General features: G+C 44.0%; 1 protein-coding gene across 1 annotated transcript in view; it reads right to left on the bottom strand.

The window, feature by feature from the left end:
- The window catches only part of NTN4 (netrin 4), a 324,642-nt gene extending 311,277 nt beyond the window's left edge, over window positions 1-13,365 (bottom strand). The window contains exon 1 of the mRNA XM_073573200.1: window positions 13,029-13,365. Coding sequence (XP_073429301.1) covers window positions 13,029-13,083 — 55 coding nt within the window. The 5' untranslated portion in view covers window positions 13,084-13,365. The remainder of the gene's footprint in view (window positions 1-13,028) is intronic.
- Between the last annotated feature and the right edge of the window lie 1,667 nt (window positions 13,366-15,032).

The following is a 15,032-nucleotide window of genomic DNA, read 5'->3' as shown; positions in this document are numbered from 1 at the left end:
CTTTCCTACTTAGCTGCCAGAATCGCCTTTGTTCCACCTGTAATGAGTGCCCCCTAGTCTTTAGTATGGTCTTTGGAAGGAATAAGTCAAGTGCTATAGTGTTTTGTACTGGCCACACATATTTATACATGTAAATAAGATCTCCTCTGAAGCGTCTTTTTTCTACGCTAAACAAGCCCATCTTTTCCAACCTCTCATGATATGAGAGGCCTTCCATCCCTTGCAGTAATCTAGTTGCCAGTCTCTGAACTGATTCTAACTTCTGAATATCCATTTTAAAATGTGAAGCCCAAAACTGGATCCTATATTCTAGATGTGGCCTCACCAGTAATTTAGAAAGGAGTAATAATATGTTGGCATCTCTGCATTTTAACTCTCTTTATACATCCTAAAATCTTGTTTGCTTTTGCAGCTGCTGCTTGACGTTGAGTACTGCTGCTCAGCTTACTTGTAACCAGAGTCCCCAAGTCCTTCTCCTGTTCTGTTGTCCCACGTATACTCCCATTTAATGTATATGCAGCAATAGGATTACTCCATCCTAGGTGCATTACTCTATATTTATCTACATTAAATCTGAATTGCTTGCCCAGTTAGGCCTGTTTCACACATCATTTTTTTCTGTCAGTCTCAATCCGCCAAAATAGCGGAAAATGGATCCGCAGGCGGACTGACAGAAACGGGGGTCAGCGGATCGGCGGATGTATGGATCCGCCGATGTTAAAAATTTAAAGGAGCCGCGCCTGGGGAAAAAGAAGAAAAAATTAATACCGGCGGATGTAGTGAGCGGGCATCTGCGGTGAGCGATTATCTCGCGGGATATGGGTGAGAGCATGGAGATCGCGCGATGTGAGAAATGGGGCTGGAGATCACGCGATGTAAGAAATGGGGCTGGAGATCGCGCGATGAGAGAAATGGGGCTGGAGATCGCGCGATGAGAGAAATGGGGCTGGAGATCGCGCGATGAGAGAGAGAGAATTTTTATCCAGCAGCCAGACAGAATTGCAGGTTAAAACAGAAAATGGTGGATCCGGAGAGAGAAAAAACGTTGCAGGGTCCGACCGGTCAGGTCAGCGGACGCCAAAATATTGGCGGATCCACAAAAATGCGGATGCTATGGACAGCCATCAGTCAAAATCCGCTGATAATGAAAGTCAATGGGGGAAAAAACGGATCCGCAACGAAAAATGGCAGATCCGTTTCTTTTCCAAAACGGCAGATTTTGACTGATGGTGACAAACGGATGTGTGAAACAGGCCTTATCTTATTCAGATCGTTTTACATTATTGCAATGTCAAGGTCCTATTTTAATATCCTACATAGTTTGGTGTCGTCAGCAAAGACTGACACTTTACTCTCAATCCCATCCACAAAGTCATTAATAAAGAGGTAAAAAAGAATCGGTCCTAGCACAGATCTCTGCGGTACCCCACTCCTGACAATATCCCATTTAGAAAACGTACCATTAACCCCTTAACGACCGCCAATACGCCTTTTAACGGTGGCAGTTAAGGGTACTTATGCCTCAGCATTTCTTATTTAGATCTTTATTTTCCTGAAATGCTATTTCAGTGTTCTCGGCTTTCAAGATTTTGAATGCCCTTTGTTTTTGTCTTATTAAACTTTGGACTGTCTTTCTTTTAATCCCTTGACATTATATTACCAGAGGGTATAAGTTTTCTGCAGGATTCTATTAGTATTTCATTAAAAATGCCCCATTTATGTTTAGCATCCTCAGTTACCATGACGTGGTCCCAGTCTACATGATTAAGCTCTTCCCTTAATTTGTTGAAATCGGCTTTCCTAAAGTTCCAGATTTTGGCTTTTCCCCTTTTGAATGTTTGATTGAAAATTACATTGAAACCTACCATGTTATGGTCACTGCATCCCAAATGCTCCCTGACCTTTAGATGATGATGTTATCCCTGTGTAAGGCCTCTTTCACACTTCCGTTTTTTTGGTCAGTTGCAATCCGTGAAAAAATGCAAAAGATGGATCCGTTTCTGTTGTGACACAACGTATGCCACCGGACCATTGTTTTGACGGATCCGCTGAAGTCGGAAATTTAAAGGAACCGCAGCCTGGAAAGGAGAGAAAGAGAGAGAATTTTTCCTGCCGCCAGAACGGGATTTGGGGTTAAATTTCTGGAAAGGAAATTCTTCCGGGCATGCTCAGTGTAAAGAAGCGGATCCGTGCAGACAAAAAACGTTTCATTGTCCGTCCACTCAAGTAAGCGGACGCCAAAATTTTGGCGGATCCGTCAAAAAATGGATACAACAGATGACCATCCGTCAAAATCCGCCGCTAATGAAAGTCAATGGGGAAAAAAACGGATCCGCAAAAAAATGGCGGATCCGTTTTTTTGCAAAACGGCAGATTTTGACTAATGGAAACAAACGGAAGTGTGAAACAGGCCTAAGCCAGCTCCCGGCTGTTTTATCTTCTTGACCCAGTGATCATTAGCAATTGTGGCATTTAGTAGGTTGTGAAAGGGATGGGCTTCCTTTCTCACTCTATCGCCACCCCTGCAATACAATTGTAAGAAGCCAAGGGTAGTCATGGCTGCTGCAGGTAAAAATAATGACTTCTGGGTCTGTCCACTAGGCGGCCTGTCAGACCTATCCAAAAGCAGGATCAGTATAAAGCTGATAGGTCTACTGCATTGCAATTCATGTCCATCATGATGCATGAGACCAATGATCAGAGAAATAAAAGTTGAAGTCCCTTAGGAGGGTTAAGCAAAAAAAAAGTAAAAAAGTAAAAATATTAAACTAAACATAAAATAAAGAATGGAAAAAAATATTGAAAACTATTACAATGATAAATACGCATTTTTATGTAAAAATTAAAAAAAACACATTTGATACCACAGCATTTGGAACCTGTTCTATAAAAGTGTCAGACTATTTAATACCTACAGTGAACACTGTAAAAAAAAAGTGTCAAAATTAAGTTTTTTCAAACAAAAAGTGGATTAAAATGCGATCAAGAAGCCGTATATGAATAAAAATGGTATCTCTGAAATTGTTATCTTTTTCCGCAGAAAAACAAGCAGACATTCAGCTTTCTGACATGGTTTTTTGGGTCTTGTTTTTACAATCTTGGCTGTGGTGTGGTAAAAATACCAAATTACAGATTTTTTTTATTTTACTATTGAAAAAAAATGCAAACAAATGTAAAAATAGTTTTTGTCTGTATTGCCATTTGCTGAGAATCATATTTTTTTTTCTATTTTTCCAGCGAATGAGCAGTATTAGGGCTTGTTTTTTGTAGTGCAAGCTGACATTATTGATAGCATTTTGGGATAGCTACGTTTTGATCCCCTTTCACTTCATTTTTTGTGAAATATGATTCTGAAAATTTTCAGAATTCCAGTTGGGTAAAGCCGTTTTATACTTATTGATGTGGCAATACCAAACATATATTACGGTATATATACACTGCTCAAAAAAATAAAGGGAACACTAAAATACCACATCCTAGCTATCACTGAATGAAATATTCCAGTTGCAAATCTTTATTCATTACATAGTGGAATGCGTTGAGAACAATAAATCATAAAAATGATCAATGTAAATCAAAATTAATATCCCATGAAGGTCTGGATTTGTAATGATACTCAAAATCAAAGAGGAAAATCAAATTACAGATTGATCCAACTTCAGTGGAAATGCCTCAAGACAAGGAAATTATGCTCAATAGTGTGTGTGGCCTCTCCACGTGCCTGTATGACCTCCCTACAACGCCAGGGCATGGTCCTGATGAGGCGGCAGATGTTCTCCTAAGGGATCTCCTCTCAGACCTGGACTAAAACATCCACCAACTCATGGACAGTCTGTGGTGCAACATGACGTTGGTGGATGGAGCGAGACATGATGTCCCAGATGTGCTCAATAGGATTCAGGTCTGGGGAACGGGCGGGCCAGTCCATAGCTTCAATGCCTTCATCTTGCAGGAACTGCTGACATACTCCAGCCACATGAGGTCTGGCACTGTCCTGCATTAGAAGGAATCCAGTGCCAACCGCACCAGCATATGGTCTCACAAGGGGTCTCTGGATCTCATATCGTACCTAATGGCAGTCAGGCTACCTCTGGCGAGCACTTGGAGGGCTGTGCGGCCCTCCAAAGAAATGCCACCCCACACCATTAATGTCCCACTGCCAAACTGGTCATGCTGAAGAATGTTGCAGGCAGCAAATCGCTCTCCACGGCATCTCCAGACTCTGTCACATGTGCTCAGTGTGAACCTGCTTTCATCTGTGAAGAGCACAGGGCGCCAGTGGCGGATTTGCCAATCCTGGTGTTCTGTGGCAAATTCCAAGCCTCCTGCACGGTGTTGGGCTGTGAGCACAACCCTCATCTGTGGACGTCGGGCCCTCAGACCATCCTCATGGAGTCGGTTTCTAACCATTTGTGCAGACACATGCACATTTGTGGCCTGCTGAAGGTAATTTTGCAGGGCTCTGGCAGTGCTCCTCCTGTTCCTCCTTGCACAATGGCGGAGGTAACAGTCCTGCTGCTGGGTTGTTGCCCTCCTATGGCCTCCTCGTCTCCTGGTGTACTGGCCTGTCTCCTGGTAGTGCCTCCAGCCTCTGGACACTACGCTGACAGACACAGCAAACCTTCTTGCCACAGCTAGCATTGATGTGCCATCCTGGATGAGCTGCACTACCTGAGTCACTTGCGTGGGTTGTAGAATCCGACTCATGCTACCACGAGCGTGAAAGCACAACCAACATTCAAAAGTGACCAAAACATCAGCCAGAAAGCATTGGTACTGCGATGTGGTTTGTGGTCCCCAGCTGCAGAACCACTCCTTTATTGAGGGTGTCTTGATAATTGCCAATAATTTCCATCTGCTGTCTATTCCATTTGTACAACAGCATGTGAAGTTGATTATCAATCAGTGTAGCTTCCTAAAGGTACTGTCACACTTAGCGATGCACCAGCGATCCCAACAACGATATGGATCTCTGGTGCATCGCTAAGTGGTCGCTATTGAGCTGCCACACAGGCAGATCTCACCAGAGACATAGCAGCGGTCGGGGGTTGCTACTTATCTGTCAGACGAGGCGATCCTGACGTCCTCCCGCCCGCGTCCACGAGTCGCTCGTCTCCACAGCAGGAAGCCCAGCAGGAAGCTGACGACGAGAAACGGCCCTGGCCGTTCTCGCGCGTTCAGCGATAACCAGCGGGGGAGCCGGTCAAAGGTAAGTATCACACATAGCGATATCGCTAGCAATATCGCTGCTACGTCACAAAACCAGTGTGCTTAGTGTGACGGGGCCTTAAGTGGACAGTTTGATTTCACAGAAATTAGATTTACTTGGAGTTATATTCTGTTGTTTAAGTGTTCCTTTTATTTTTTTGAGCAGTGTATATATACACACATTATATATATATATATATATATATATATATATATATACACACACACACACAGACACTGATCAAAATAATAAAGGGAGTACTAAAATACCACATCTTAGATATCACTGAATGAAATATTACAGTTGCAAATCTCTATTCAATATATCGTGGATTGCGTTGAGAACAATAATGCAGTCACTCTATGTGACTGCAGACTAATGAATCCCCTCCAGCGCATTATGCACTGTGGGGATTTGCCAGTTTCAGACCCGAGAACGGAGGGTATGTATGAGTTAAACATACCCCCAGTCAATAGACGCGGCCTCACTCTCCATATACCTGTGTTGAGCGAGCCCGCGTCCACTGGTCGGCCGCGTCTCTGTTCTGGGCGCGGCCTAGGCTTAATAAGTGTATGGAGCGAGTCCACTCCCACGAGCCGGGAGTATACATAACTCATATATACCCTCCATTCTCGAGTCGGAAATCGGCAAATTCCCGATGCGTGCGTGCGTGGGGATTCATAAGTCTGCAGTCACACTGCGTGACAGAAGACTTATCGGTTTTGACCAGACAACCCCTTTCTCACTAGTGCACAAGTTATTTCAACAAGCTTAACGTGACAAGAGTTGGACCCATACAAGTATGATTTTGGTGGTTAACCTTAGTATACGCCATCAATTTGTAAAAAGATCAAAGAACTCCTTTAAATGTATATAACAATTAATGACAGTTTTATCATGAGGCAGCCACTTTGGAGAAATACAGCTACTTTTCTTGTATTAGGCCTCATTCACATGCATTTTTCATGTCATGCACTTGTTTGATTCTCGTTCTTCAGCGGTAGAACATGTACCTATGTTGCTATTCACATGTCTATGTTTTTTTTGCGGGCAGAGTGTCAATAGCTGAGTTAGCCTGTATCTCTGTCTCCAATAGTGGACTATTGCTATTGCACTAATCCTAACATCCCAGACCTCTGTAAACATGTTACCAAAACCGAAAGCAGAGAAGCATTGTGTGTCAGTTTCAATTAGGAAGCAGAGGCTTCAGGGCCCATTACCAGAGCTGACAGTAAGGACATCTGGGCAGCTTTCTTAATGAAAATCTATTAGTATGTTGCATCTATTTTTATCTCAAGCCAATTAAAGCAACTTTTCTTTTAGGTGGACATTATCAGATAAGCTGATTCTGCTAATATGTTAGCTAACTAAAGATTTACTCTCTAAGCGCATTCTGCTGTTTTATAAATGTCTGTTTATTACACATCTTCTGATTCTTCTAATTCAAACAACTAGTCCTTGTTTCCAAATAATGTGAGCTAATACTCTTGGGTATTATAATAAAAATCATATTATTCAACACTTGACACATTAAGAGTGTGATATCTGTTATCGTGTGCATTAAATAAAAGTTCTCATTATTAACATTATATAATTTGAATCACACAACTGAGTATTCAGTTCCTGACTGAGAAGTTTTAAAGGAGCCATTGGCATTAAACATGCATTATTTATTTTAGGGGACACCATGTATGAATTATTCATTTTCAGGGGACACAGGCAATAATTTTCTTCAGGGGCACTGCGTATTAATAAATTCTATTAAGCAAGCACCAAGTACAGTTTCAATCAAAATTATTCAGCCCACTATGGCTACAAACTTTTTTCTTTTACAATAAACCAAACAAATAAGAAAGGGTTGTGTTGCAAAAATTCACTCGTTACATTAGTTGTGGCGACCTATTTACAGTGTTCTTATTTGATTGGTTTATTGTTTATATTTTCCCAATTTTCAATGGGGTGTTAAATAATATTGCAACTGTACCTGGTGCCCCCCTTTTAGAATGATGGGGGGGGGATGAATTCTCTTGTTTGTACACATACACTAGTGCTTGAAAGAATTTTCCATATTTCTACATAAATTTGACCTGTAATTACATTAGATTTCCGCAAAAGTCCTAAAAGTTTTCATTGAGGAAAAATGTTAACACACATCTGTGAGTGGCAAAATTTTGTGAACCTTTAGACATCATTCAGATGTCCAAAGACGGAACTATTATTTTGATGAAAGAGTAATTTTAAGTGTCATCAATTTTTTTGTATGTAGAGAAAAATAAAAGGTCTCTCCACCTCCTTCTATGCAACAGTCTTTGAAAAATCGGACCACACCAGGATGTCATCTGAGTGCAGTCCAATTTTTTCACAGACCAATAGACTTGCACTGATAATTTTGATCTGACCCTTGAATTAAATAGAGTAGGTCATGTCTCCATGATTATCCGCAGACCAGTTGGTCAGTGAAAAATCATGGACATGTGAATGGCCCCATAGACTATCACAGTTAAGAGCGTTATCCGTGAAAACCACAAATACCACTTGTATGAGAAAATGAGACGTCAGATAATATGATGGTGAAAAATAGTCTGATGTTTTCAATCAATGGGATGACAATCAGGTGTCAATGGGCAACCGCTTTCATTTAAATGGAATCTGTCACCAGGTTTTTCCCATATAAAATTAGGGCCAGCACAGAATTCTAGAATGATGTATATAAGTCCCCAATGCGCTTTTCATAACCCAAAAAATGCTTTTATTATACTCACATTCAATGTGGTCCATTGGGCATAGCTAGTCTTGGTCCAGTGTCTCCTCTCCTTTGCGATTACCGACCTCCTTCTTGCTTCATGTGGGTGACAAGTCCTACGTCATGCACACAGCGTCCTCCATCGCGTTCCTGCACAGACGTACTTCTCTCTGCCCTGCTGATGGCAGAGCAATGTAATGTAGTGCGCATGTGACAGTGCTCTTTGCCATTTCTCCACGCATGTGCATTACAGCACTTCACCCCACCCTGGGCATGGAAAACATTGGAGTGCAGTCCGATGTTTTCCACGCAGACATAGACTTGAATGGATATATGTGATCCGATTTGTGGAGCCACTCGCAGCATGCTGCAATTTTATTCTCATTCTAAATCTGCATGAGGAAAAAAAAAACGCTCAACAGCACTGCCCTATTGAATAACATTGGTCCAAGTGCTACCGATGTATATGCTCGTGTGAGCAAGCCCTAACACTATTTATATGTTTTTCACTCTCCATCAAATTACTACAAATGGAAATAGTCTTCAAACTAATTGGGTGAGGCTTGCCTGACATGCAATGATCCTCCAGCACAGGACCTGGCACTGGCAGACATCATCCCCTCTCACTTCTGTCAGATTCTTGGATGTGGAGACATGTCACACACTTACTTTCAAGATGCTAGAATTTATGGTCATAAGGAGCCCCAGTGTGAGAACAACAAATCTCATTTGAAAAAGCCATGTATCAAATATGGTAGGTGAGAAATTGTTAAATTAGCAAACCATATGAGTAACAATTGCAAACTGGGAAAGCGTTCAGCTATGTAACATTATGTAATGCATGTCCTAGCTGAACAAGCAGCATCTGCACATGAACAAACACAATGGCTTATGTATTAGTCACACACTATAAAAATGCGCTACTGAAAATGAAAAATAAGCTTTTATCTAAACTTACTGATGTTGAGCACCGACAACTATCTGGACTGGAGAGGGCAAGGCTATGAAAACCCAGGTAAGACATCACATAGGCATGTCACAGTGCCTTTAATGAGAATAACTAGGTTGGTTTTTATAAGAACTGGGGACCCAGGGCATTCACTTGTTGGCAGCAGAACATATTAGGGTGCTTGAAAAAATAAAGTCTGGTTGAAAGGGGGTATTCGACAGATACTGATGAGTAGCTTCATCCCCTCTGTGGTCCATTCTGTGAAGCCATTTTAAAATGCTATATCCAGACAGGCTGCAGAACCCAAACTCAACATCCATGGACAGTACGGTCATCGAGGTCCATACTCAGACAATGAATGTTGAATGTGAGAAACGAGCCTTCTCTATGGTGATCTGCTGTGAAGGCCCTGAGCTTGAACTGCGGAGATCTCATGACTGACTTTTTCCCATGGTGCTGAGATCACCACAGTTCAGCCCTGCTGGGAATGCAGCCTCACTGACCGGCAGTAACCACGTTGTCACCGCTGGTCAATGATGCTGCACTCGCCGCAGCTCATTCACCAGTGGTTCTCCGCCTGGACGGTTGCATCTTGGCACCGTCCAGGTTGAAAACTATTTAGCCCTCAGACATAGACTACGGCATGGGACAGAATGACGGAGAGGTGAGGGATAGTGTTGTTTTTTATTTTAGTTGTATTAGATGAGCGCTTCCATGGAATTAGGCGTTAGGTGAGTTTAACGGTGTTTATTATTTTTAAATAAAAATGGAAAACTGTGTTTTGTTTTATATGTAAAGCGCCATGGAATAAATGGTGCTATATAAATGTATAATAATAAATTTCTAATAAAAGACTTTATTCTGGCTGTGTCTTTATTTATCACGTCTTATAGACACCTCTCCATTACTAAGCTGTGGGCTTGATGTCACCTTTATATTCTCAAGTGACATCAACCCCACAAATATGAACCCCACTTGCCACTGCTACAGGGCAAGTGGGAAGAGCTGGGCAAAGCACCAGAATTGGCACATCTAATAGATGTGCCTTTTCTGGGTGGCTGCAGGCTGTTATTTTTAGGCTGGGAGGCCTATCTCAATGGCCCCTTACCAGCCTGAGAATACCAGCCCACAACGGTAAGCTTTAGCAAGGCTAGTTGTCATAAACGGGTGGGGACCCCACACTGTTTTTAATTATTTATTTAAATAGTTAAAAAACAGTGTGGGGACCCCTCTATTCTTGAAAACTAGCCTTGCTGAAGGATGCAGCCCCCAGCTGTGAGTTTTGCCTGGTTGGTTATAGAAAACAGAGGGAAACCCACACTGGGTTTTTTCATTAATTTATTTATTTACAGTGCAGGCAGCGGGTGAGGAACATGCTCATCAGCCACTCCTGCTGTCACTGTTATTAGTGGCAGCAGGCATAGGCTGATGGGAGTAATAGTCCCATCACCTGCCGCCTGCTGTCGCTGTTATCAGTTGAATATAACTCTCATTCTCCCCTGCTCGAGCTGATCATCAGCAGAGCAGGGGAGAATGATGAGAGCACCTTCAGCACCCGGTGCAGGGAAACAGCGCTTCTTCCCTGGCGCCAGTGCGTGTCACACGGGTGACCCATGTGTGTTCTCCGTTTGCGGGACATTTTGCGGCCCGTGCTAATGGTAAAAAAACGGACATGTCAGCATGTTTTACCCACGGGCACACGGTCCATGTAAACACACCGACGTGCACAGACCCATTCACTTGAATGGGTCTTCGTGTGTCAGTGTATCTGGTACGTGTGAAAACTGTCACCACACGTACCGGAGACACGGACGCATGAAAGAGCCCTTAGGCTGCGTTCACGCATCCAGTGTGGTGTCCGTTTGTTAAGCCACATTCACATGTTCAGCATTTGGTCAGTCTTTTACCTCAGTATTTGAATTTGTCGGTAACTGCGCAGAAGAAACAAGAAGCCAATGCCCATAAAAGGGTAGAAAGGTAACGTGGAATATAGTAATTGTGGGGTGCAGGTGCTGGGCAATCACTAGACGTCACAGGGCCCTGTGACACTGATGGGAAGCGACAGGTACGCTAATGAAGATTGGAGGCAGAGGTTTCTTCCAAGCACCACACACCACAGAGCCTGGAAGAACGCATTAACATAAAGGATTAAAAGATGATTTCTCCACAACAAGACAGCAGATATGAGGCATACAGATATGATTATTTTAAAGAGAACTTGTAATGAGGAATATCGATGTTAAACTAAAGGCATGGGCAGAATGGTGCTGTCATACTGATTTAAATTCTGGTTTCCTCGGTGCATTGAGGCGGGACTGTGGGTAGTGTCTTCGGCACAGCCACGGCCCCCCTCCCCAGCTGCCTTTGTTGCATTCATCATCATGCATTCATTAAAAATTTTGGGCTGGTGTGGTCTCAGCTGGTGATGGCCTTCATGAAAATGGCGCCGGCGCAAATCAACATCCAGCGGTCTTTAGGAAAATGGCACCGGAGGTGGCGAATGCGCACAAAGAGATCTCCGCTTAATGAAGGCTAAATAAGCAGACATCTCATTAACACCTCCAGCACCATTATTCTAAAGACTGCTGGAGGTTGATCTGCACATGCACTGGCACCATTTTCATGAAAACCGCCACCAGCGAGAGCACTGCCAACAGCTAAGATGGCCCAAAATTTAAATGAATGCATGATGATGAATGCAACAGAGGCAACTGAGGGGCCATAGCTGAGCCCACTGAGATAAAGATCCTACCCACAGCCCCGCCTACAATCCCCCCAAAGGACAAAGCAGAGGAAACCAAAATTTATCATGATGATTTAATGAAAACCAGGCTGCAGATTTTTTTACACTAAAGGTAAGTATTAAATCATCATTCTGTCCATTCCTTTAACATCGATGTTAAGTTGTTGTTGAGTATTCTAGAACCTATATGCCCATGTCAATAGGTTAGATACGTCCAAGGGGGTGACAGATTCCCTTTAAACACGGGTGAAAACCGGAAGGCAACTTTTTACTTCAGTGCTCCATCTGTTTTGTTTGTTTTTTTGTTCCATTGATAAGTGTCAATGGTTGAAAAAGAAGTTCAGACGGTTCACCTACTTCAGTTTTAAAAACAGAAGCAAGACAAAGGCAATACGGATTAAAGAAAGTTGGTTCATTTTACAAGGATGCAAAGATAGACCTTCACGTGTGGATGTAGGCTTGAGGCTCATTCATAAGTCGTTTTTTTCATAGCACTTGTACCTATGACGCTCTATGGGGCTGTTCACATGTCAGTGATTTTTTGCGGTTGGATCAAATGGGTCCATGTAACAATGACAGAGATATGTGCGATATTGATCAGAGTATTGAATCAAATTTTCTGTGCCCGTGGGAAATATATATATATATATATATATATATATATATATATATATATAAAATCGGACAGTGCTCAGATGCTATCCATGTACTGTGTTTTTCACCGGCTGATAACATGGAGAAGCTAAAGAAAATGTTTCTTATTTCTCATCACTCATGACACTGATCCAAATCACTGATGAAACTCGGTAGCGATTTTTTTGTTTAGGGACTAATTCACTGGAATGATCCATCCACCTGGAGTACTGGTGACGGCTAAGTGGCATAGGAAGCTGTATACTGGTTGCTGATCCATCCCATCACTTCTGCACCACTATGCTTCCCTTTCCATCACTGGTACCAATATTACTGAAGCCACGAATATGGATGTCTACATAGATATTGCTGTTGCCAATAATGCTGTGACTGCGAATAAAGCCACGATGCTAGCTAGTATGGCCACAACCTTCACATGTCTAAGGGCAGCCCATGCCTGATCCTTTACTGCTATAATAGCCTATACCCTTCAGATAAATCGGTTTCAATTGACAAACGTATTAAGAACGTGACTGACAAGCGAGAACCCAGCAGACCTGTCCGTCTCCAGCAGATTCCTGCATTTCTCACAGCCCCCCATCATTTCCCAATCTTCCATGCTTACACTGAATTTCCCACCATTTGTAGCTACGTTGTGTCTGTGCAGTCCAGCACTGTCCCAGGTGAGCTGTGTTCTGCAATAGTGGAAGCTGTAATTACAGAAATGCACATGAAGTATGAGGAGACCCACCTGTAGGCAGTGCAGAAGCTGCGAGCAGTGTGAGCAGTGAGAGCAGAGCCTCCATGGTCACTGCTATATACAGTAGGAGCAAATGCCTGGAACTGGATGACTTCTCCCAGTAACGTCTACTGCAGACATACAGGTCCCATCATGGAAGACGTGCTGTCAGCACTGGAGATGGAGGACACCAGTGGGAATCACCCTCCTGAGGAAGGTGACCTGCCATGTTCTGCCGGCAACACCTGACCTGCAGCTCCTTCCAGGGCGCTTCCTTGTGTACACGACAAGTCCAGGCTGCAGCTTGTCTCTCAGATATTATTATGTCTTCCCTCCCGTGATAACTCTGTGGGATGTTTGGGGCTGGTGGAAGAGTAAGCGGAGCCCGCCTGGTTCCCGCCCTCAGCCGCCCTGTTCCCGCCCTCTACCTCAGCTGCCTCCTGTACCTCGCTCACATTCCTCTCATGCACTGTCTGTGTAATGGAGCTCTGCGCGGTGCTTGTTATGAGGGACTGGTACTGACACAGTCAGCTTCCTCCTCCTCCACGGTCGCCCGTGCCTCAGTATATCGCTGCTTTTTAATGTCTGGCAGCATGCCCTCATGACACAGTTAGTGAATGAATCAGTCATGCATTCACCATGACAGGGACATTCTTGGAGCCATTAGTCATTAAAACTTGTACACTGAAAATGCTTGATGCAAACAATCCATAAATGGCAGCACACGAGGGAATAAGTGGGAGCGAAATTTGTTTCCTCCTACAACCTGTCTTGGGATGCTGTAAACTACTACCTGCCAGTGCCTGCAAGGGGCATCTCTGTGCAGTTACCCTATGGGGAGAGGCAAGGGGGCAACTTTAGGGGGTGCAGAGCCAGTCACAGGCCATAGGGACCCCTATGCCTGTAAAGAGATGGCAGCATTATAAATCTTGCATGCCTGGTATGTGTCATAATGGCGGCACATATAGCTTAGTAATCTCCCCATTGAACACTAACGATCCTTTCTGGTGATAAGGTGTAACCTATCCACAGGATAAGTGATAACTACTAGATCGGGAAGGGTGGAGGAGGTGTTCTGTCCCCTGAGAACCTCACCCAACTGGCAGATTTGGGCACTCTATCCCCATTAGACTAATGGAACAACAACATATTTTCTCTCACCCAATAGAATAAGGCCGGGGTCACAGGAGTGTATGCTCTCTCGTGCAAGAGAATCGGTGGATTATGTGGGTCACCCTCCCAGGCCTGTGGGGTACTCGGTACCGGGCCGGTATCAGTGGGATGTGTCACAGCAGTGGTGACCCGGACCGTGGCCCTGGGTGCCCAAGTAATAGGAAGATGTGAATGGTGGAATGTAGTTAGATGAATAGTTCGTGACGCCACCTGTGGTGCTCGGCAAGAGAGGTGTTAAGCCGACGCTGCAGACAGATCCTCTGGGACAGATGGTATGGTGCAGCAATGATGTTATAGCCCTCCACAGGCAGGGCTGTTGTCCCAGGGCAGGATAGGTGAAAAGACACTTAGATGGTGTAGTGTCCGGCGCAGGTGATGTAGCAGTGCCAGGCAGACGGACGCAGGAAGGAATGGAGGACACCAGGGCATGTAGTTCCAAAGCTTTACTCATAGTCTGTAGTGCCCGCTTCTGTGCCGTGTCCTCCGCGTCAGGGACTCAGTCAACCTCCAGGCAAGATGGAATGCTCCCTTCCACACTCCACCAACTTATGTGCCCTTTCTGAACGTCTCCTCTATAGCGCCTTTAAGTGTGAAGATCTCCTAGTACTGAGTTACACTGGAGTTCCTCCTGACAGATGTTCCCAAGAACTCTACTTGTACGGCAGACAGCTGTAGCCTGCTTCGGGGACTCTCTACTCCTGAGTCCCGGCTCACTATCCGTGTTGCTGTTGTGCCCCCAAGCATTAGATGGGAGTAGTGCATTTACAGCCCACTACTCCACCGGTGTCTGCTGCAGAACCATTAGTGTCCATACAACCTCGGGGACCGGGCCCCGGCCTTGCG

The sequence above is a fragment of the Dendrobates tinctorius genome, unplaced genomic scaffold (assembly GCF_039654945.1).
Source record: "Dendrobates tinctorius isolate UK_male_01 unplaced genomic scaffold, ASM3965494v1 ptg000035l, whole genome shotgun sequence".
Lineage (NCBI taxonomy): Eukaryota > Metazoa > Chordata > Amphibia > Anura > Dendrobatidae > Dendrobates > Dendrobates tinctorius.
Note: the sequence above shows the minus strand (reverse complement) of the source record. Positions and strands in the feature narration are given on the sequence as shown.